The sequence below is a fragment of the Girardinichthys multiradiatus genome, chromosome 14, assembly GCF_021462225.1.
Source record: "Girardinichthys multiradiatus isolate DD_20200921_A chromosome 14, DD_fGirMul_XY1, whole genome shotgun sequence".
Taxonomy (NCBI): domain Eukaryota; kingdom Metazoa; phylum Chordata; class Actinopteri; order Cyprinodontiformes; family Goodeidae; genus Girardinichthys; species Girardinichthys multiradiatus.
The window spans coordinates 43,333,935-43,356,637 of record NC_061807.1 but is presented as its reverse complement, the minus strand read 5'-3'; the positions used below and the strand labels follow the sequence as shown (position 1 = coordinate 43,356,637).

Below are 22,703 nucleotides of genomic sequence, written 5' to 3'. Positions count from 1 at the left end.
AGGAAGAGGTGTGCTTACTAAACTGAAGATCACCTACGTGACGTCGGCTTCTATACTGGGAGGAAGTCCCTCCCATGGGAGCGGACGTCACTTCCGCCTGCCAGTCAGACTGGCGTAATGTAATAGAGCTTCTGGGGGACATATGCTGGAGGCGTGTCCCATAGTGAGATACTGAAACGAATGTTGAAAGAGAACCGCGGTTAATTCCTTAACCTAAAGTTTTCTCCCACTCACCAGTGACATGCGTGACTAGCAAGACAGTTACATGCTCAAAGTAGGTCTGCTTCATAGCTATGCCAGAGGACAGCGCCGGTCCAGCAGCTGGTCTTTTCATCAGGTGATGTCTACTGCTCACACGCCGGTCTAATGAAAGGAGCAAACCCATTCTGAGCAGCAGCGAGACTTTCTGAGACCTCATTGGAGGCAAAATGATCGCTCTCCATTTTGTGCCATAAAATATCAAACTCTGGTTTTTAATCAAACTGTTACTGTGTTCTTAATTCCAAAACGTACAGTTACAATATCAAGCACTGTCAAGGATGTACAGAACTAAGGCACTTTCCCAACCTTGCAGACATCTTGTTAAAATTCCAGCATTTTCAAGGATTTTAAGCATCAATGTGACCCTTGCCTCATTCCAATGAAGTTGGGACATTGTGTAAACAAAAATAAAAACAGAATACAATGGTTTGCAAATCCTGTTCAACCTACATGCAACTGAATCCACCACAAAGACAAGATGTATATGTTCAAAATAAAGAACTTAATTTTAGTTTTTTGCAAATGGTCAATCATTATGAATTTGATGCTTGCAACACATTCCAACAAAGCTGGCACAGGAGCATGTTTACCACTGTTTTATGGCACCTTTCCTTTTAACAACTCAATAAGCGTTTGGGAACTGAGGACACTCATTGTTAAAGCTTTGTAGATGGAACTGCAACACCTCAACCACCCAGGGATGTACGCCAGGATCCTGTTTGTGGACTTCAGTTAAGCCTTTAACACCATCAACCAAGTCATCCTCCAACAGAAGTTCATCCAGCTCAAAGTCCCGGCCTCCACCTGTCAGTGGATCACCAGCTTCCTGGAGGACCAGCAGCAGCAGGTGAGGCTGGGGAGCATCTTCTCCTGCACAAGAACCATCAGCACTGGTGCCCCCCCAGGGGTGTGTTCTCTCCCCACTGCTATTCTCCCTCTACACAAATGACTGGACCTCAGTGGATGACACCGCTGTTATTCGATTGACCCAGGATAGTGATGAGTCTGCATACAGAAAAGAGGTGGATTGGCTGGTGTGTTCAGAACTTAATCCACTCAAGACTGTGGAGATGATGGTGGACTTTCAGAGACGACCACCCGCCCACACCCCTCTCACCATCCTCAACAATACTGCATCTACTGTGGACCACTTCTGGTTCCTAGGGACCACTATTTCTCGAAACCTGATATGGTCGTCACACATAGACAATGTTCGGAAGAAGACCCAGCAGAAACTGTACTTCCTGAGGCAACTCAAGAAGTACAACCTTCAACAGGAGCTGCTGGTCATCTTCTTCACTGCCATAATTCTGTGTGTCTTGTCAACGTCCATTTCAGTGTGGTTTGGCTCATTCACAAAACAGGACAGGTCCAGACTGCAACAAACAATCAGGTCTGCAGAGGGAATCTTCAGGGCTTCCCTCCATCCAGGACTCATACAGGTCTAGGGTCAGGAAAAGGGCAAGTAAAATCTCTGCAGACCCCACACACCCTGCACACAAACTGTTTAGACTTTTACCGTCAGGTCGGTATTACAGAGCGCTGTCTGCTAAAACCAGCCACTATAGAGACAATTTCTTCCCCCAGGATGTTTCTCTGTTGAACACTTGACAGTCCGAGCTTCAGAACAACAGCATGCACACTTGGACTGATCTCACATTATATTCCATTGAAAAGTCATTGTGTATATATAGTACATTTAAAAAGATATTCTTTATTATCCACTGTTATATATAAACAAAACATTCCTCACTGAGTGTAAAGTGTACCAGAGTCAAATTCCTCGTTTGTCTGTACAAACTTGGCAATAAAGCTGATTCTGATTCTTTCCCATTTGACGGGGGAGAGGTTCGTCTGTGTATGGCAGCCTCACTTCTGTCAATCTGCCCAGGGCAGCTGTGGCTACAATGTAGACTACCACTGTCAAGTGTGTGAATGTGTGTATGAATGGCTGAATGACTGATTGTAGTGTGAAGCGCTTTGGGGTCTCTGGGGACTTCATAAAGCGCTATAAAAGTGCAAGCCATTCACCATTCTTGCTTGATGTACAACTTCAGTTGCTCAACAGTCTGGGGTCTACATTGCCATAATTTGCTCTTCATAATGAGCCACACATGTTCAATGGGAGACAAGTCTGGACCGCAGGCAGAACAGTCTAGGTCCATCACTATTTAACTACGAACCACGCTGTTGGAACACATGCAGAATGTGTCTTGGTATTGTCTTGCTGAAATAAGCAGAGACGTCCCTGAAAAAGACGTTGCTTGGATGGCAGCATATGTTACTCTAAAAGCTCTATGTACCTTTCAGCATTATTGTTGCCTTCACAGATGTACAGTTACCCATGCCATGGGCACTAACACACTGCCATACCATCACCACAGAGGCTGACTTTTGACCTTTGTGCTGATAACAATCCAGATAGTTCTTCTTCTCTTTGGCTCAGAGGACACGACCTCCATGGTTTCTAAAAACAAATGTGGAGTCATCAGACCACAGAACACATTTCCACTTTGCATCAGTCCATCTCAGATGAGCTCTGGCCCAAGGGAGCCAGCGGTGTTTCTAGGTGTTGTTGATATCTGCCTTTGGCTTTACATGGTAGTTTTAATTTGTAGATGAACTGTGTTAACTGACAATGGTTTTTTGAAGTCTTCCTGAGACCACCTGCTATTTTCTGTTACAGAATGATTTCTGTTTATATTGCAGTGCCTACTAAGGGGTCGAAGGTCATGGGCATTTAATGTTATTTTTTAGCGTTGCTGCTTACATGCAGAGATTTCTCCAGATTCTCTGAATCTTTTGATGATCTTATGGACTGTAGAAGATGGAACCCCTAAATTCCTTGTAGTTGTACTTTGAGAAACATTATTCTTAAACTGTTGGACTATTTGCCCATGCAGTTGTTCACCAAGTGGTGAACCTCACCCCATCCTTGCTTGTGAAAGACTGAGCCTTATAATATCAGATCATCCAAACAGCTCTTTTTGATCATTCTTAAACTTTGCCGTTGTTCCAGATTTTTGAAACGTGTTGCAAGCAAATGCAACACGATCAATAATAGAGAATATTTGCAAAAAAAACAGTTTTTCAGTTTGAAGATTAAATATTTTGTCGTTGTGCATTCATGTGCATATGGATTGAACTGGATTTGCAAATCATTGTATTCTTTTTTTATTTGTTTTACACAACGTCCCAATGTTATTGGAATTGGGGTTGTATTTTATCTGTTTGAGTTTTTTTTAGGTGACTGTTTTATTACATTACTGTAAGAAAAGAGGAAGTTCCGTTTGTATCACATGACAAAAACTTTGTGAGTTTTCAATGGGGAAAAGTCCCTGGTTGCATGCTGCCAGGTTTTTATGGTACATACTCTAGATAGATATAAAACCTTGAGCTGGTTAGTGGAATCATGTTGGCAAGCTAAGAGCTGTCTGTTAAGCAGCTGACTGCAGGCTGGCCACCAGAGCAGATAGCCTAACTGGATAATATCATCTTATACTCTCTGTTTTAGTTAATAAAAAAATACAACAGAAATAAGGTACTTAAAATATTTGAGCAATGAGCAGGTTTACTAGAAAACTAATGTTAAATTTATCATTCTCATTCGCAATTTCATGTCACAAAATCTAAATAAATATATGGTATAGATGATATTTTAACTTTAACAACCAATTTCTTAACTTATTTCGCTATACTGTTAAACTGAAGCAATTAAATCATGTCATAAATTTGTATTGAAACCTTCTGTAGATATACTATGCTATTTGATACACTTATTTATACATCTAGAGACATTTTGTTGATTTTGCTTGGTTTAAAAGTAAATCATTTTTAAGTCATTTCTAGCCTCCCATCTTTCAGATTTGAATCCCTGTGTGCAAACCCAAACACACAGGGTTGTGTCACTGTAAACCACAGCTGTCCAAGAAGACAAAGTGCAAACAGCGACCTCCAGCAGAAACATGAGAGAAAAAGAGAAGAGTGAGGACAAAGGGCTTCAGTGGTTGTCAACTCCTGCCAACAAACAACACACCACTGGTCTGTTGGTTTATGGGACAGCTTCTTCAATGTGCCATAAATCTAAGTACCACTACATTTTAGGGCTTTTGTACTGCTCCACTCCAGCCCATTAAAGCGGCTCTTTTTACAGACTATAAATAGTAGAATGTCAGTCTAGAGAGACAAATCGGGTCTCTTGTCAACGTTTGAAACAATTTGAACAATTAAAAAAATTGTAATGTAATATAGACAACACAAGTAAACACAAACTGTAGTTTTTAAATGAGGGTTTTAATTAATAAGGGAGAAAAAAAATCCAAACCTATTTGGCCCTATGTATTAAAGTGATTGCTCCCTAAATCCCAATAACTGGTGGGGCCACCCTTAGCAGCAACAACTGCCATCAAGCGTTTGGAATAACTTGGAAGGAGTCTTTTCCAGCGCTGTGGAGGAATTTTGGCCCACTCGTCTTGAACGGCCCGTTTAAGGTCATGCCACAGCATGTCAATAGGATTCGGGTCAGGACTTTGACTAGGCCACTCCAAAGTCTTCATTTTATTTATCTTCAGCCATTCAGAGGTGGACTTGCCGGTATGTTTGGATCATTGTTCTGCTGCAGAACCCAAGTTTGTTTCAGCTTGAGGTCACGAACAGATGGCCGGACATTATCATTCACAATTTTTTGGTAGACAACAGAATTCATGGTTCCATTTATCACAGCAAGTCTTCAAGGTCCTGAAGTATCAAAACAGCCCCAGACTATCACACCACGACCCTATTTTACTGCTGGTATGATGTTCTTTTTCTGAAATGCAGAGTTACTTTTATGTTAGATGTAATGGGATACAAACCTTCCAAAAAGTTCAACTTTTGTCTCCTCAGTCCACAGAGTCTTGGGGATCATCAAGATGTTTTCTGGAAAAATTGAGACGATCCTTAATGTACTTTTTCCTCAGCAGTGGTTTTCATCTTGGAACTCTGCCATGTAGGCCATTTCTGCCCAGTCTTTTTTTTATGGTGGAGACATGAACACTGACCTCACCTGGGACAAGTGAGGCCTGCAGTTCTTTGGATGTTGTTCTTGGGTCTTTTGTGACCTCTTGGATGAGTCGTTGCTACGCTCTTGTGGTAATTTTGGTCGGACTACCACTCCTGGGAAGGTTCACTACTGTTCCATGTTTTGACCATTTGTGGGTAATGGCTCTCACTGTGGTTCACTGGAGTCCCAAAGTTTAGAAATGGCTTCTTAAACTTTTCAAGACTGATAGATCTTAATTACTTTCTTTCTCATTTGTTCCTGAATTCATTTGGATCTCAGCATGATGTCTGGCTTTTCAAGATCTTTTGGTCTACTTTCCTTTGTCAGGAAGGTCTTATTTAAATTATTTCTTGATTAGGAACATGTTTTGCAGTAATCAAGCCTGGGTGTAAACTCAGGTGATAAGTTATGTTTTAACATGGGGGCAATCCCTTTTTCACAGAGGGCCATGTAGGTTTGGATTTGTTTTCTACCTTATTAATAAAACGCTTCATTTAAAAAATGCGAATTTTGCAATATAAATACGAGTTGCGATGAATAAAAACAATAAACAGTGTAAAAAAAAAAGAATTTGTTATTTTCCATCTCAACAAGGTTTTGTTGAATCTGCTGGCTGCCATTTTACCACCTCTTTACTTTAGGAAACATTTTATGATGCATTAAACAACAAGCTTCACCAAATATATTGCACACATAGAGAGCCTGAATGCATGGCACTCAAGTAATAAGCTAATATTTATTGCAGTTCAAGTCGACCTATTAGAGTGTCTTTGCTTTTATGACTTCAGTACAGCTCGAGTCTCAGACTTGGACACAATCATCTCTGGTGTTCAGCTCCAGGAAGAGGTCTCAGTAAGCCTTTAGGGAACTCTACCAACATTTGGAAAAGATTTTCAAGACTGTTCTGAAAAGAACTTCAAAAGACTTTTAAAATGTAAACAAAAAAGACAGAATATTTAGTTTTTATATCAAATTTTCCATCTATAAAAAACAAATAATACCAAATAAATCCACAGGTCTGATTACATCTACAATTTTAATGTAACCACAACAAAACTATGGTGAATATGAACACTATAAAAATCAGAGTCCATGCTAAAAACATTTAACACAAATCCACCCAGGATGGAAATCTCCTCCACTTAGGTTTAAACAAACTGTAGGTGACATCCCCCAATCTGTCCCTACATGCAGGGTGCTAAAAACACGGTTTTCATGCTTCCACGACACTCTGCTTTCTCTTGTTGTAATCACCAACTCCACATTTCCTCCCTTGTGATTTTTCAGGCACACTGCTCAGAGGAAAACAGAGATCAAACAAGTGGTCACATGACAAATGAGAGCAACCTCTGTGTTGGCCCGGTGCTCGGCCACCGGGGTTGCTAGCCTGGGGAGAATCAAACACCTGGCATTTGTCACCCTACATCCCCTTTTATGACCCCCACCCTCCCCATTCCCTGTATGGTAAAAGTTGAAAGGCTTCGTCATACAGCACAGACAAAGAAACATGGGTTCGGTTCATACTTGTTAATAAGACCCCTGCCAAAATAAGCTGCTCCTCCAAAGAAACATGCACAAAAGACCCCCACTTTACACAGCCATTTTAAAACTGAAATAAAAACAGCAATGCATTGAAGAAAACTATTCAAAGCTCTGGGATTCAGACTTTTTCCACCACACATACTCAGCCTTTTCCCTTTCTCAAAAAGATTAAAGTGAAACTCTTTGCTATTCATGGCAGCATCTCCCTTTTCTCCTCAGGTGTTGTAAAACCATAAATCTTTCTGGTCTGCTATTTAGCTTTATTACAGCCTTTCTTTATGGGGAGGTTCGCCGCTAAATGTGTGTGGACCAGGCAACCCAGTCAAATGTCAGTCTATTCATGAAAAGAGCCACTACAGTAGTTTTTCCTGGAGTTCAGAAATAAGCAGGGTTCCTGCACAAGCATTGGTGTGGTGAAATAAAGCCATTTTGATCACAATGACGGATGCAAACAGTATCTTCTAACAATTCTGCACAGCTTTGATCATATCCTGTTGGCCACACATACAGCTGAACTCCTACTAGGTTTATTAGGTGTCCTTCATCCAGTTCCCCCACCCAGCCCCCAACAGCCTACCAGACCACCATTAAAGAAGATTCTCTTCCTGCTGGTTGTTTGGTTTAATGGTACATCCACACCAAGGAAGGCAACCAACATTTTCTCCCTCTTAAGTTTCACCAGAAGTGGATGGTGATTCAAAGAAGTCATAGCAGTAACATGTATCTATCTCTGAACCCTTTAGTTCACTTAGTGTAACAAACAGCTGCTTCCTAAAACTGTCGGACCACAGAGTGGAGAGATAAGGTGCTCTACTTACATCTGATTTGGACTGATCTTCCATATCAGAGTCGTTAGGGTCCACCAGCTCCTGGAAAGGTGGAAGCCTAGACACTTTCCTGCGCTCTGCTTCATCCAGGTCTGGACGTAGTTTACTTGTCCCCATCTGCAATCTTTTCTTGTCAGAATAATGAGAGTCTGAACCTGACATTTGCTTTGCCGATGATTCCAGATGTCCCTTTCTGCGTTTTTTGGTCATAAGATCATCACTGTCCAACGTAGAGAGACGCTTGTTTAACCCTGATCCATGGGTCAGTCCCTCGCTTCGATGATCCTTGGACAAAGACTTGGGTTCCTTAAAACCCATCTTAGGATTGCTATCTCTGAGTGGCTGATTCTCTTTGGGTTTCCTTGAAGATTCTTTGGGGACTTTTGAGGATTCCCAGCTAGAGTCTCTAAAGGCACTTTTGGGATCTTTCAAGTCTTTTAAAGGCTTTTCTTTGTGGTCCTTGGAGGGTTTGTGGAGTTTGGAGAAGCTGCTGGTGTTAGTGCTGGTGGTTGTGGCTGTTGTGAGGAGGTCAGTTCTACCTCCTTTGAAGCAATCCTGTAGATTAAAAAACAAAAACATTAGTTTTACAGTTTGGTAAGCAGCTCACTGACTTTGGGTCGTGTTTCAGAATTATTTAAAGGTATCTATCTGCTTTCACTACAGAAAACTCCATATTTGATTAATCAGCTCCTTGCTACCTATCTCAAAGCATCCTATTTTTGCTAAGGTTCTTGAAAAGGTTGTGAAACTTTCAAATGACAAACATCTTGGACACATTGTCATCTGTTTTTTGTAGAGCCCACTCAACTAAATCAGCACTCCTCAGAGCCCTGAATAACTTGTTGTGAATGGATGAAAGAGAATCTGAACTTGTAGGTGGCCCGCATTTAAATCGGCTTGTGACACCAAAAACTGAAAAGCTCACATTTTAAATCATCCTCAGTCTTTAGCATGGTGTTCTAGAGGGTTGTTTCTACATTAGCTGCATTTCAGTGCCTCTAAGGTCTCCCAATATTGGCTTCCTTTTAATACTAAATACAGTTTAAGGTTCCTGTTTAGACTTCAAATGTTCTGCATAAAATTATGAACTTCTACTGCTCTACGTCATCACTAGGAACCTGAGCTCAACTGATCATCTATTGTTAAATCAAGGCTACAAACTAAAAGTGACAGTCTGAATGATCCATCAAGATCATTACGTACGTACATACCTACCTACATACATACATACATACGTACCTACATACGTTCATTACATTCTATACAGCTTTGGTTTTGGTGAAGGTTGACTACTTTTACATTTGTAGGCTTTTATATTCAAGGCAGATTTTTCAGGTGGTGCTTCCTGGAAGTGAAACATTTAAAGATGGAAGAACAGCTCAAATGTGTTGTTAAATGCTCATCATGACATGGATGATCCTTAGGCATGATCCTTGCACCATATCAGATAAATATTTTATTGTGTTGCAATTGTTGAAAACTGAAATAACGATATTGATTCTAATTTACCCACGATTCCTAATTTACTATTACAAATGTCCCCATCGCTCTTGCCAAGCCAAGCCTAACGCCTTTGGCTTTGCCTTTAGCTACAGTCTTAGTGAAGCGTTTGTCTAGGAAGCTTAAGTTAGTTGGTTTTGTTCCCATTAGGCCTTGATCATTTTAGAAGGTATAATTGACTTTTTGAAGAACTCCATTCCCCATTGTCAAGCATGGTGGTGGGACCATAATGCTTTAGGAGTATTTTTCAGCTGGTGGGACAGGCAGCCTACTCAAAGTAAGTGGCATCAGGAAAAAAGCAGACTACATCCAAATTGTCAACAACATTACACAGTCTGCAGAGAAAATTGATCTTGGGTAACATTAGACATTTCAATGACTCAAAACTCATAGCTATAAGGTTGAAGAAAAGGCATAACCCCATTTTTGACTTAAATTTTCCGATCAGGGCTTTTCTACTGATACATAACCTTTATACTGAAGGGTAAATATAATTTTCAGTCACAGGTATTTGTGTTAAAATGTAAATACAACTATTTTCCCCCCAACATGATAGCCCTTACACAGAAACAAAGATCCTACATTAAATCTAAATCTACTAGTGGGATCATTCATTCAGAACATAACTGTATGTAGGTGTCTTATGTTGTTTTATTATTAAGTACCCTGGGGGTAAAAGCATTATAAAAATAGAATTTACTGACTTGCCTACTATAATGACACGAAAACTTAAAAAAGAATAAAGAAATAATACAAAATAACACAAAATCACTGAAGCCCAAAAAGAAAACCAAGGCCCAAAAGGATTAGGACACCAGGTAGAAGGAAATCCCTCCTTCGGTCAGTGGGCAAACATAATGAGGGGCCGATGTTTGGATGGGTTTCCACAGCTGTGATCATACAGAGTTTCAACCGAAAGAGCACTGAATATAACTGAATGAAAAGAAAAAAACAGAGATACTTGCTGGTTGTCATTCAGTATTTAAACTAGATGTCTTAAAAAAAAAAAACACCTCCAAAAAACAACGGTCAGGAGTACTTATTTTACATTAGAAGTAACCGAATCTACGTGAAGAACAAAGTGAACGAAAATGTGGTGCCCAGATCAGTAGAAGATTAACCCTGTGCCTTTAACACAAGAGAAAACATACATGCCACCCTGCTGTTTGGCATTCCCAACTGTGAAAAGAGCACCATTCCAGAGAGAAAATCAAACGGGTTTCCTCAGTGCTGATCTGTGGGCAAACTCACTACTTCTTTTCAGCAGAGCTGTTCAGTGGGGTGAGGGAGTCTTTTCAACAGCTACACAAGCACAACTTTAAAAGTAAAGAAAGAGGCAATGATGAGAAAGGAGGAAATGCTGTGCTTGAGACAACGGCCATTTGTCCTCGGGTCTCACCTCCAGCCCTGTTGTCAATATTTCACAACCGCAGTAAACCCATTAAAGTAGTCTAGACGACGGGTTGTGTTTCAGCTCCGCCCAACCTCCTCTAAAACCTTTTAATCTGTGTATCGGCTAGTGACCCTAGGGGCCCCAAGATGCAAAGCTGTGGGGTCATTCAGAACTTCAGTGCACTCCTCCACTGCAGTAAACCTGTTTCCCTTCCTGACATGAAAAAGTGTTTTAGAGCTCTGGAAACAGCACTTAGCATCCCTTAGCTATCAACATTAAAGAGATGAGAAAATCACTCTTTACAAATTCCACCATGATTAACATTGGCAAAAACCTCTTCTTGCTGTGGAAAAGTGTAACTGCATGTCTTAGCAACTGTCAAGGGTGCAAGTCCAAGACCTTTGATCCACTGAAATGGATCAGTGACTCTTTGCAGGGCTGGATCAAAGAACTGATTACAATATATAGTAATTAATGGAATTTAGAGTTGGTGGCATTTCATTTTTAGAACTGCAGGCCGTTCATGAAATGATAAAGTAGTGTAGAAAGGCTTGTGATTTAGTATCATTACTGCATCTAATGTTGGGACTTCTAAGGCTTTCCAATATTTTCCAACCTAAATGTTCTTTGTTAACAATCCAACTGAATAACTTTTTCCACTGCTAACAATCACAGAACAAAAATAATGAACATTTAACAAATAAATGGCCGGTTTATAACAATACACCAACGTTACATAATTAACATATCACTTGTAAAGATTTTGTTAATAATTAACTTTGTTAATAATGGGCCAACAAGAACAGAGGATACGGCGGGAACTATTCTATATTTCCATAAACAACTGCTAACACTCACACACATATCCCAGCCTACCCTTCCCACACAGCTCAGTAATCTTGAAAACTCTTTAAACATTTGAACCTGTTTCCAGCGTTGTAAAATGCTCTGTTAGAAACAATGGACTGAAAGTACGTTGTCAAATCTTATTGCTTCTAATTATGTAAATTTGTCCAGCTTCATACACTGGTTTGAAGGATTGTGTTCTACAGTACTAACTTTAGCTTGCAATTAATTGTATTTTATATGGTATAGTCTAAAAAGGTTATTTAACAGGTTGTAAAGTTAGGGTTCTTGTGAAATCTGTTAAAATTCATTTTAATTGTCAATTACTTATAGGTGTTTGTCTGTTAGTTTTAATATCATTTGTTGGTTCCAATAAACTTTTTTTTACCTCTTGGGATACTGAAGCAAGGCAGGGTGGGCCTTATAAAAGCCAGCAGTATTTCGTTTTTAAAGAACTACTATGTATCAGCGGGATTTTAGATCATATTTGATGCCTGTTTTAGGTTTTATACATCGCATCCCCTGTTGAACACAGCAAGGTACGCTTTGTTTTGCATTTCATTTGTATATTATAAAGTCCATGTTCGTTTTAAGTACCTGTTCTGTACGTGTCTTTAGCTTTCAGTGATCGAATTGATTTTGTGACGATACAAACAGAAATAAAGACATTAAAATCCCCTGTCGAAGCTACACTAAACTCATCTCCAAAGCTGGAGGGCTAAGATCCATCCTAGTTCATTACCATTCTGTGGATAAACCCCTTGTACACAGAGAACCAGCTGTGACACGCATGGTGAAGAGATGGTTTGAGGAGTCTAAAAAGCTCCGTTGGAGCTCCACTGTGTGGGAAGAGCTCTGTGCTCCTCATGGGGATGACCATGACAGTGTCACATTCTGCATCATGGACTACAATTAAGTTCTGTGTGGACAACACTATGCCCTGTATGAAGGTAAGGTGTTTGTCCAATCACAAGCCCTGGATCAACTCTGAAATAAAAGCTCTCCTCAAGTAAAAGAAGAGAGTCTTTATATCAGGAAACAAGGAGGAGCTGAAAGCTGTGAAGAAGAAAGTGAGAAGGACGATCAGGGATGGAAAAAACATCTACAGAAAGAAGATGAGGGTCGAGCTGCAGCAGAACAACATCAGTGGGTTTGGAAGAGACAATTTCTGGTCACAAACCAAACTCCCAGGCTGTAGGACATTTAGGATAGATAAATGATCTGAACAAGTTCTTCAACAGGTTTGATCAGACAGTCACCCTCCCCAGCCAAGTCGTCCGTGCTGCAACCAGCCTTATCTTCAGCGCCTGCCTGCTTTTCTTTTCAGAACATCACACCTGTCAGCTCTCTGCCATGGTAATAACATCAGAAGAAGAGTTTTGCAGTTTTGGTCGACTTGTAAAAAAAAAAAAGAGCCATCTTCCAAAGAATCGTTCGTAACCGTCATCGTTTCATATTTGCTTTGACAGCCCATAATGCAAACTAATTTTCTATCACCAAGTTTGTTTCAATAATCCATTAAAATATTGACTACTTAGAAATTTCCATTTCAAAATTTCACACTTTTCCAGACTTGAATATCTAAACCTTTCTGGACATCTGAACACAAAAAAGTGATCTAGTTGAGTTAAATTATCTATATACAAAAATGAAGTTTAATAAGGATTCTGATAGAGCCATGCAGCAAGACACAGTTTCATTATTAGAATTTTGGCGAGGTACAACGGTACTACTTAAAAGCCGGTAACACTTAAAATTGGTCAAACCTGTTCTGAATTATCTTCTATCAACCACTGACTCTTCAAAGCACAGTTTGCCCATTGTTCTTGCATTTAGAGTTTGTTAAAGGTAAATAGGTATTTGCTTTGTTTGGTGTCTAAACCAAACCCAGTGTTAAAACCACACACAGATCCAGTTTAAAACTAATAAAGGTCTGTGCCCAAAAGCAGTGAAATTCACTCAGTTCTTTCACTTAGTAACTCTAAAACTAGGGCATGGAAAACTGCTTCTTGTATTTTTTCTTTTTTGAAAAAACTCTGGTTGCATCTTAAAAGAACAGAATTAAATTGTATCAATTTAAAGTTTTTTTTACTAACAACTGTGTAACAACCAAACCTGTCTGAGTTTGAGAAAATTCAAGTAGAGATGTGACATGTCAAACATGAAGGATGTCAGTTAAATATGAATCAATGTAAGAAGCACTTTGTTCTTTAGAAATCCAGACTTTTAAACTTTCCGATAGAGTAAGAAATAAAGTCCAGAAACTCAAACATTTGCTTTTTTCCTACTTATCCAGACCTGGATAAAAGCAAATTTCAGAATTGAAAGACTGCGTGGGAACCTGGAATTTAGTGAGCAACAAAGAGCGAAAAACTGTCAACAGTTTAAATATTTTCTCTCAGTTCTTTTCACCACAATACAAATATAAATGAACAGGATGTACTCAATCTTTTTGAGTACATTTTAACTTGCATTTTAAGCTCAATGGAAAAATAAATGCCCTACCATATATAGAAAAGGACGTTGAGATAGATCAAAACCTACGTTGCTATCACAGCTAAGGTTGGGCACCAAGTCTGGCGAATCAATTGGAGCCAGGAACATTCAGATTCTCCTGGAATTGTTCAAATGTTTGAATTCGATTCCTAGTTTTAATACCTAGTCCACTATCTGGAAGAAGAAGCTGCCAAACACCAACGAAGAAGAATCTGCAGGAAGTGTGCGCACAACAACCATGAACAGTGTGCGCCAGTGGTTATCCTCTGAACAAACATTAAGTATTAATAATGAAGCTGAGCTGCATTAGCACTAAAAAGCAGTGTTGTCTCTTAACTTCCCAGGCTGACAGGCTGATTCCAGACAATGGTATTAATCTCTTAATTTCACTGTTTCTCTCCAGAAAATCTCCTTGCGGTAATACTGGCTGAAATACTTCCCTTTGCTATCGTTACTGCAGAGAGACATTATGCTGCCATTTTTGCAGTACGCTGCATTCCTCCCGCTACACTGCCACCCCGCGTCAAAAAACCTTGAACAAGTGTTTGATTATTTGTAATCATCCCGTAACATATTTCAGTTTATTTTTTCTGAAACCAGGGCGCTGTTTAAGGAAAAAAGGAAAAAAAAAATGTCAAAATGTGTGTCAGAAATACAGATAAAAAGAGATGTTTGTGTTTCTTTTGATAATAGCAATAATGGCAACTGAGTGCTTTAATCAATTTCGACATATTCAACAGAACAGTATAATAAAATCATATTAATATTGTTACTAATACTAATTGCTTCCTCATTCTTCATCTATCTCTATGTATTTATATTTTCTGTCAACATCTTTCCATTTTCATCCACCTGTTTCTCTCCATTTTCTATGATTTAATATCTTTATCTGTTATATACTTACTGACCAAAATCTGTCTTGTACAGCCAGGGGGTGTATTTCCCTTCTGATGGGGCCTGAAGCACTTAGGTTATTTTCTGTAGCTACGGAGTAGGAGAGTCATGGCTGCTTGATTGCTGTTTGATTATGGTAATAAAAACAAGCTACTGTTACTATATTTTACCTGGGATATTGGACTACTGCCCAACCCTAATGGAGGACAGCCAAAACAAAAAGAAATACCAAAGTTCTCATAATAAATTACGTGTATTAGATGAGATACATGTCAGACCTACAGCACAATACCAGTTTACTAAATACATTGTTTCAAACCTTTAGTCAGACCCTACATGCACTAAACCAACCAGTAAAAGTCAACATGTAATGATGAGAGTAGCAGCTCCAAATGGGGACCAGTGTGAGTGTACAGCTGAGGATGACCTCATGCTCCAAAGGTAATTCATCACACTCAGTGTTTAGACTGGAAACTGTTTCCATGTGAAGAGGCCCTCCCCTTACCTGGCTCTAAAATGACAGAAATTAAAAGGAAACTAAAAATAACACAATGGAGCCAACATGCCACCCTTTTCACTGATATTTCATGACATGACAAGACAGAGCATGAAAGCAGCTGCAGTAGGGTGCTACATCACAAAAAAGCATGTCTCTGAGTCAGGAAATAAAGTCCTTATGACTGGCAGCCAAGACACACTTTGCATAATCTACAGTTGAGGTCAATGAAATTTTCTTGGTAGTTTAAACTCTCGTGAACATCTAGGAGCCTGCCAAATATTCAATTCAATTCAAAAATACTTGATTAATCCCAAAGGGAAATTAAATGTTGAATGCTGAAATATGTGAGGTTTCAAGACTTTGAAAGTGTAACAGTTTAAGCTGGGTATGATAAGGACCGGTGGCAGAAGAGAAGACCATTTAGCCCTGTGGTTTCATCTGAAATGCTCACCTTTGAAGTGTGGAAGCTCTTGCTCTTCTTTGGATCAGAGGAGGAGGATGTCAGCGAGTTGTTGGGAAGCGTTGGCAGCTTGAGGTGCTGGCTGAACAGGGAGGTTGATCCTTCCTGCATTACCATCACCTGCTGGAGGAAAAGACAACTGAATCTTTTTATTTAAAAAGGACAACTTAGAAAGTCATTTATATCTTTTAACCAGCCAGACAATCCATCCATCGTCTTCCGCTTATCCAGGGTCGGGTCACAGGGGCAGCAGCCTAAGCAGAGAGACCCAGACTTCCCTCTGCCCAGCCACTTGGGCCGGCTCGTCCGGGGGAATCCCAAGGCGTTCCCAGGTCAGCCGAGAAACATAGTCCCTCCAGCGTGTCCTGGGTTTTTGTCTGGGCCTCCTCTCGGTGGGACGTGCCCGGAACACCTCACCAGGGAGGGGTCCAGGAGGCATCCTAACCAGATGCCCGAGCCACTGGTTCCTCTCGACGTGGAGAAGCAGCGGCTCTAATCTGAGTCCCTCCAGGATGACCGAGCTTCTCATCCTATCTCTAAGGGAGAGCCCAGACACCCTGCAGAGGAAACTCATTTTGGTTGCTTGTATCTGTGATCTCATTCTTTTGGTCACGACCCAAAGCTCATGACCATAGACCAGGGTAGGAACGTAGATTGACCGGTAAATCGAGAGCTTCTCTTTTTGACTCAGCTCTCTCTTCACGACAGACCGGTACAGCGCACGCATTGGTGCTGACACAGCACCAATCCGTCTATCGATCTCCCGCTACATTTTCCCTCATTTGTGAACAAGATACTTGATCCAAAATACTTGAACTCCTCCACTTGAGGCAGGACCTCCCCCCGCAACCCAGAGAAGGCACTCTACCCTTTTCTGGCTCAAGACCATGGTCTCGGACTTGGAGGCACTGAGTCTCATCCCGACCGCTTCACACTCAGCTGTGAACTGCTCCAGTGAGAGTTGCAGATCATGAGCTGATGAAGCCAATAGGACCGCATCATCCGCAAAAAGCAGAGAAGCAATCCTAAGGCCACCGAAACAGATCCCCTCAACACCTTGGCTGCGCCTAGAAATTCTGTCCATAAAGGTTATGAAGAGAATCAGTGACAAAGGGCAACCTTGGTATTCACACAAAGCTCACTATTTTTGTTGATCCATCATGGGTATGTCTCTACAAGCATGGTTCATCTGATATGGGTATTTTCTCCCATCCTCTCAAGCTCAGTGAAGCTGGAGGGACAGCGTTGGCAGACGGACACTCTCAGGTCTTTCCAGAGAAGTTCAGTTAGGTTTAAGTCTGTGCTCTGGCTGGGCCACTCAAAAACATTGACTGCTTCTGAAGCTTCTAACTTGTTATCTTGGTTGTGTGTTTCAGATCAGTAAATCATGGTCCTTCTTACTCTGCAGGTTTGTTTAGTGAATCTGCATTTGGTTGCCATCATGGTATCCTCTATGCAGACTGGTTGCCCAACTGCTGCTATAAAATACTTCCCACAGCATGATCATACTTCAATGTAGGAAAATTCAGTGATGCTAAATTTCTTGTATCCCTATTTGTGCTTAGACACAATCCGGTCTCAGAGGTCTCCAGTGGATTCCTTTGAGTTCGTTAAATGGTTTCTGCTTTGATATGCACAAACAAATATGTAACAACTAAACCAGGTTTTCATACTTTCCAGTAAGACTGTATTTGTGTTCCATCATATGAGTCTGCTCCTGCATGTCAGATCTGCTACAAACAAGCAAAAGAACCAGCCAAACTGCAAATTCTTCTCATAAAATTTGCTAAAATCCTCTTTGGTGTAATTTTAGGCTGCATATACCAGTCTGGATCGTGCTCTTTCTGTTTTTTCTGGAGTACATCAAAGAATGATTCTTCTGAAATTCTTCTAAAGAGAAATTCATGCTTCTAATTACAGAACACCAAAGCTGCCTAAACATTACTGCAATCAGAAGATTCGTTGCATAAATAAGAATAAATGGGTTTTATTGTATTTTGTTAATAAACCATTGTTTTCTGGATTTGAATAAAATTAGTGACAGCTCAATAAAGTTCTAACTTATTTCAGTCTTCTGCTGATGCAAAAGGAGTTTTGAGAAGTTCCTGTTTCTGTCGAGTCATGAATGTGACTATATTTGGACCATTTACACAAGTTCTCAAACAAAGCAGCAGACAAAGGGAAGAGAGGTGCTCTAGAGTCATTCAGTCATTCATTTTATTAATTATAAAAATGACTGATACAGAGCATCCGGAAAGTCTTCACAACGCTTTACTTTTTACACATTTTGTTGTTAAAGCCTTATTCCAAAATGTGTTAACTACATTTTTTTTACCTTAAAACTTTACACACAACACATGACAATGTGAAAACGAGTTTGTGTTTGTTTTTGCAAATGTATTAAAACAGACAGAGACACTGATTCTGGAGAGGAGTGTCCATCTGTTTCTATGTAAGAGATTCTTATTTTGGAATTTAGAATAATTTTGAGGATAGAAAAGAAGTACTTTTTAGATTGACCTATTGGGTTGACTAACAATGACTTCTCATCATGGTCCATCAACATCCGGTTATAAAAGCACTGAGGAAGTAGTAACAGAATAACACACACGATGCAAAGATTTGTACACACAGAGTGTGTACAAATCTAACCCTTACCTAACCCTGTCACATTAAGGTTGGCATCTGCTCTGCTCCCATAATTACTGAAGTGTTAAATCTAAACTAGTTAGACTGATCAAAATTGAATTGAAGAATTCAACATCAAACAGTTTGACTTTTACCAACCCTTTATTCTATTTATGAAAACAACAAAGCACATTTTTACAGCTGGCTTGTTATTAGGACCACCTTAGACTTTAACCAGGTCCAGCATGGAGTGGATTGTTCCGCACTGGTTACAGATTCTTTAAAACACGGTTTGTAATTTGTAAAACATTTTATTCTCTGAGCATAAAAATTGGTAGGGTTAACCCTAACCCAAATGTGGATTGTAGGTATTTTTTAAAGTCCTTTACCTCCTGGTCCCATGAGCTGGATGTATTGATTCACCTATAGATATACAGTACATCCAGAAAAAATAAACAGCACTTCACCTAGTACACATTTTGTGATGTTACAGCCTTATTCCAAAATGGACTAAATTCAGTTTCCCTGAAATTCTACACCCAACACCCCATGATGTCAATAAAACTTTCTTTATTCTTGTAAATATATATAAAAAAATTAAAATCGAAGTATAAAAGTATTCACAGGATATGCTATGAAAGTCAAATTTGAGTTCAGGTGCCTCCTGTTTCCACCGATGATCCTTTAGATGTTTCTACAGCTTAATTGGAGTCCACCTGTGTGAACTTCAGTTGATTGGACAGAATGTGGTAAGGTACACACCTGTCTATATAAAGGTCCCCCAGCTGACAGATGTCAGAGCACAAACCAAGCATGAATCAAAGGAGCTGTCTGTTGACCTCAGAGACAAGATCGTCTGAAGCACAAATCTGTAGAAGGGTGCAGAAAAATGTCTGCTTCTTTGAAGGTCCCAGTGAGCACAGTGGCCTCCATCATCTGGAACCACCAGGGCTTTTCCGGAGCTGGCCAGAAATTCCAGAACTTCCCAACCTTGTTTTATTTATTTATTTCTTGGACAGTTTTTTCTATGTACAGTTGCAGTTCTTACTGGATATAGTTTTAGAACTCTACTTTAATTGCTCTCTGCACGTCCTGTTGTGTTCCTTGGTTCCAAACCTCTGAGGCAGAACCAACAGAACAGCTACAATTACAGGAGCACTTTAATGAAATAGATTATTGAAATGTTCATTTATTTTAGTAACTCCATCACTTAGTGAAACACATCAAATAGATAAATTCCACACAAACATGTTTTCAAGACTTTATTTCTGTTGATGATTTTCTACTTACAGCTAAAAATATTAAGATTAAATCAGTCCAATAAAAAACATTTTTAATACATTAATAGCTTAATGAGTATGTTTAAAACCTGCTTGAAGATATTTTCAAAAGGTACTTTTAATCTGACAATTGAGACTTATCTGAATACATGTGCCCCTTTTCCATGGGCTAATGGTATAATTGGTTTATAATGGTAGAATTCTTTGACCGGCTCCACTCAGTCTGTGACTGGCTTTACCAGCCCAGTACAGCCTCATTTGGTGGCTCTTCATTAGCAGGTACCATCGGGGCTGACCAGGGCCGAAATGTGATGAGAACAGACTGCCGTTCACTCATTGGCCATGAGCGTGATCAGGTGTATGTCATTCACCAAGGTAGGAGAATGACAAGCCCTGGATTTTACCACACACCACAGTGCAGGGAAAAGCTCAGATACCTCAAGAGCAACAACAAAAATAATGACTACAATGGCCAGACCGGGTCAAACCACAAGCCATGGTGTAGGTTTAAGATCATTAAACCTGTTTATGGCCATTGTCCTGCGAGTTGTGGACTAGAGCGTGGTTTGAACTCCACAACCTCCCTGCTTTAAGAGGACATGATGTGTGATGGTGAGTGTTTAATTTACTTTGCACATGATGCTGATAATGGAAACACAATAGGTTTCATGCTGAGTAGAGTGAGGTAGAGCAGAGTGGAGCTGTACGGTGGATGCGAGGCAATATTGTCATTCTCATTGAGATGTACCCATGTACTCAGATTACATTAAACTCAAGTGAACGCTGCTTACTGATCATGTGACTTTTGAATTCCATTGATTGGATTTAAGTTCAAGGTATCAGAAGGAGGGTGGAATATAAATGCAAGCCGCACTTTTCAGATGTTTAAATTTTGAACCCCATGTATCACATTCCTTCTACTCCACAAAAACAGGGTAGTTTTGGTCAGTTTATTACATAAAATATCAATATACCAGTCAGGATAAAAAGAATGTATCGAGACTCAAAGAGGTTTGGTTTTAATCCAATATTATATTCCTTTGTTTCTGATTGGTTGCTTATGTATGACCCCCACCCTTCTTACTTTTGATTCTTCTGAACCTCGTTTGTGGGGATCCCGTGTCTGTAAACATATAAAAAGAGGACAATTACAAAAAATGGGAAAAATACACTTGTTAGAGAAATGATTATTAATATTAACTGATCACTGACAAAAAATGTAAAACAATATTTTTATTTCTGAGCTCAAGCTAATTTCCCTACCCTATAAATCTGGATTTTTGGGGCATCCTTATTTAAATGTGGCAATGGCCATTTTATAATCGATTCTATCTATTGTACTAAGTTTCACATAAAGAGTAAAGGTATATGAAACCGATCTGTAATTAGACTCAACTCTTATCAAATGGTTTATGTCAGCCCTTCTGGAAAAACTTCAGAGTACAGGACCCCTCTGGGTTGGGTCCCCCTGACTGATCCCCTCTAGGCTGAGGAAACATTACATGATCCAAATGTCTCCCAACTAAGCAACTACAAGCCCAAAGTACATGGGACACGGACAATGAAGGCACGGAAAAGCATGTTACTGGTGTCCAACAGAACCTGTTGCTGTACGACAGATGAAGAGGATGCTCTGTGTTGTCCGCAATGTTCTTCATTTTATGAAGAATCTGACTTTGCACAATACTTAAGCTTTTTTAAGTGACTGGTTTTGATGCTGCTACCCCAGCAGATGATGGCGAGAGATCACACTCTCCAAATCAGACTTATAGAAGATATGCAGCACTAACTGCAGTTTTCTTTACACTGGTCAGATTAGGCAATTAGAGTGGATCTCAATGGAACCATTAAGCTTAGTTGTAGGCCTATTTTAAGGTAAAGCAGGGTTTAAAATGTCTTGTTACATGTTTCTCTGGTCTGTTATTTTGTTTTCCTCTGCTGGAAGTATTTGGTCCACCCATTAAAAGGGGCACTGATGACAGCAGTATTAAGACTTCAGGACTTTCTCTTTCAATAAATTGGTGCCGACGCCATGATCAGGAACAAAACTCTTGTTTGGTCTCTCATACTTAGTTTGTTCTTTTTTAACAAGTGTCTCTCTAAGGGTTTTATGTCTGACATTATGTTAAAAGTCAATATTAATGTATATATCCTATAAGTGAATCCTTCTTCCTAGAATAAGAAAAACGGTGTCTCCATCTCACTCTCACCCCTCCAGCCTTGAGCAGCTTCCTGCGAAACTCCTCTGTTGGGTTGTTGAACGTGAGCTTTTCACAGCGGAGATGATTGACAGGCGGGTGACCTTCAAGGTGGAGGAACAGGTCGTAATCAAAGCGAACTTTCTTCGGTTCTTCCTAAGAAAAGCGGCAGCCACCAATATGGGGGGGGAGGAAAAAACAGGAATATTTTCGTTGCAGCAGTCTACAAATGACGATGATGATTTTCAGTGGAATGCAATCTTCTAGCTTAACTAATGCTATCACAAATCTTTAACTGACCACTTAATTAGTACTACAGTTTATTCTTAGTATTTACTGGTCTGACAAGATTTTTTTTTTTTTTAATTCTACAGACACATTTACATACTTTAAAAGATCATTACAACGATTTGCTTTGGTTACAGGTTTTAGTAAATAACATTTACAGCCATTTCAAGTAACTCCCCTTAACCTGTACTTGTGGGGCTCAATGGTTAATGGGTAATATAGTTCAGTATGAAAGGACACATCCCTACAGGAAGCATGTCAACCTTCTAATTTATGAACAGAGAAGACCAACAGGATCTCCTTCAGATTAAGTGAAATCTAAAATAGATCACTGGTAATATAATTCTGGAACATTTTATTTGTTCTAGCCTGTGTTTACTCTTACCTGGTGATGCTCTTTAACAAGATTAAAGCCTTGTTTACATGATAATGATGCACTGAAAACTGGATTTTTTTCCATTTCTGTTAACATGTCTACACAACGTCTTAATTACAATCTGCTCACACGGCAAGTTGAGATGTAAACATGGTGCAATTCCCCCACCACGCC

The 22,703-nt window shown here is 39.8% G+C and overlaps 1 protein-coding gene across 4 annotated transcripts in view; it reads right to left on the bottom strand.

Annotated features, from left to right (window-relative positions):
* The window catches only part of mllt3 (MLLT3 super elongation complex subunit), an 84,825-nt gene that overhangs the window by 23,173 nt on the left and 38,949 nt on the right, over nt 1-22,703 (bottom strand). Inside the window, exons 4-7 of one of the 4 annotated variants that reach the window (XM_047386545.1) lie at nt 21,878-22,021; nt 20,752-20,790; nt 15,751-15,882; nt 7,663-8,226 (exon numbers count right to left, since the gene is read on the bottom strand). In XM_047386545.1, coding sequence (XP_047242501.1) covers nt 7,663-8,226; nt 15,751-15,882; nt 20,752-20,790; nt 21,878-22,021 — 879 coding nt within the window. The remainder of the gene's footprint in view (nt 1-7,662; nt 8,227-15,750; nt 15,883-20,751; nt 20,791-21,877; nt 22,022-22,703) is intronic. The other 3 variants (XM_047386546.1, XM_047386548.1, XM_047386547.1) reach the window with 3 other exon arrangements.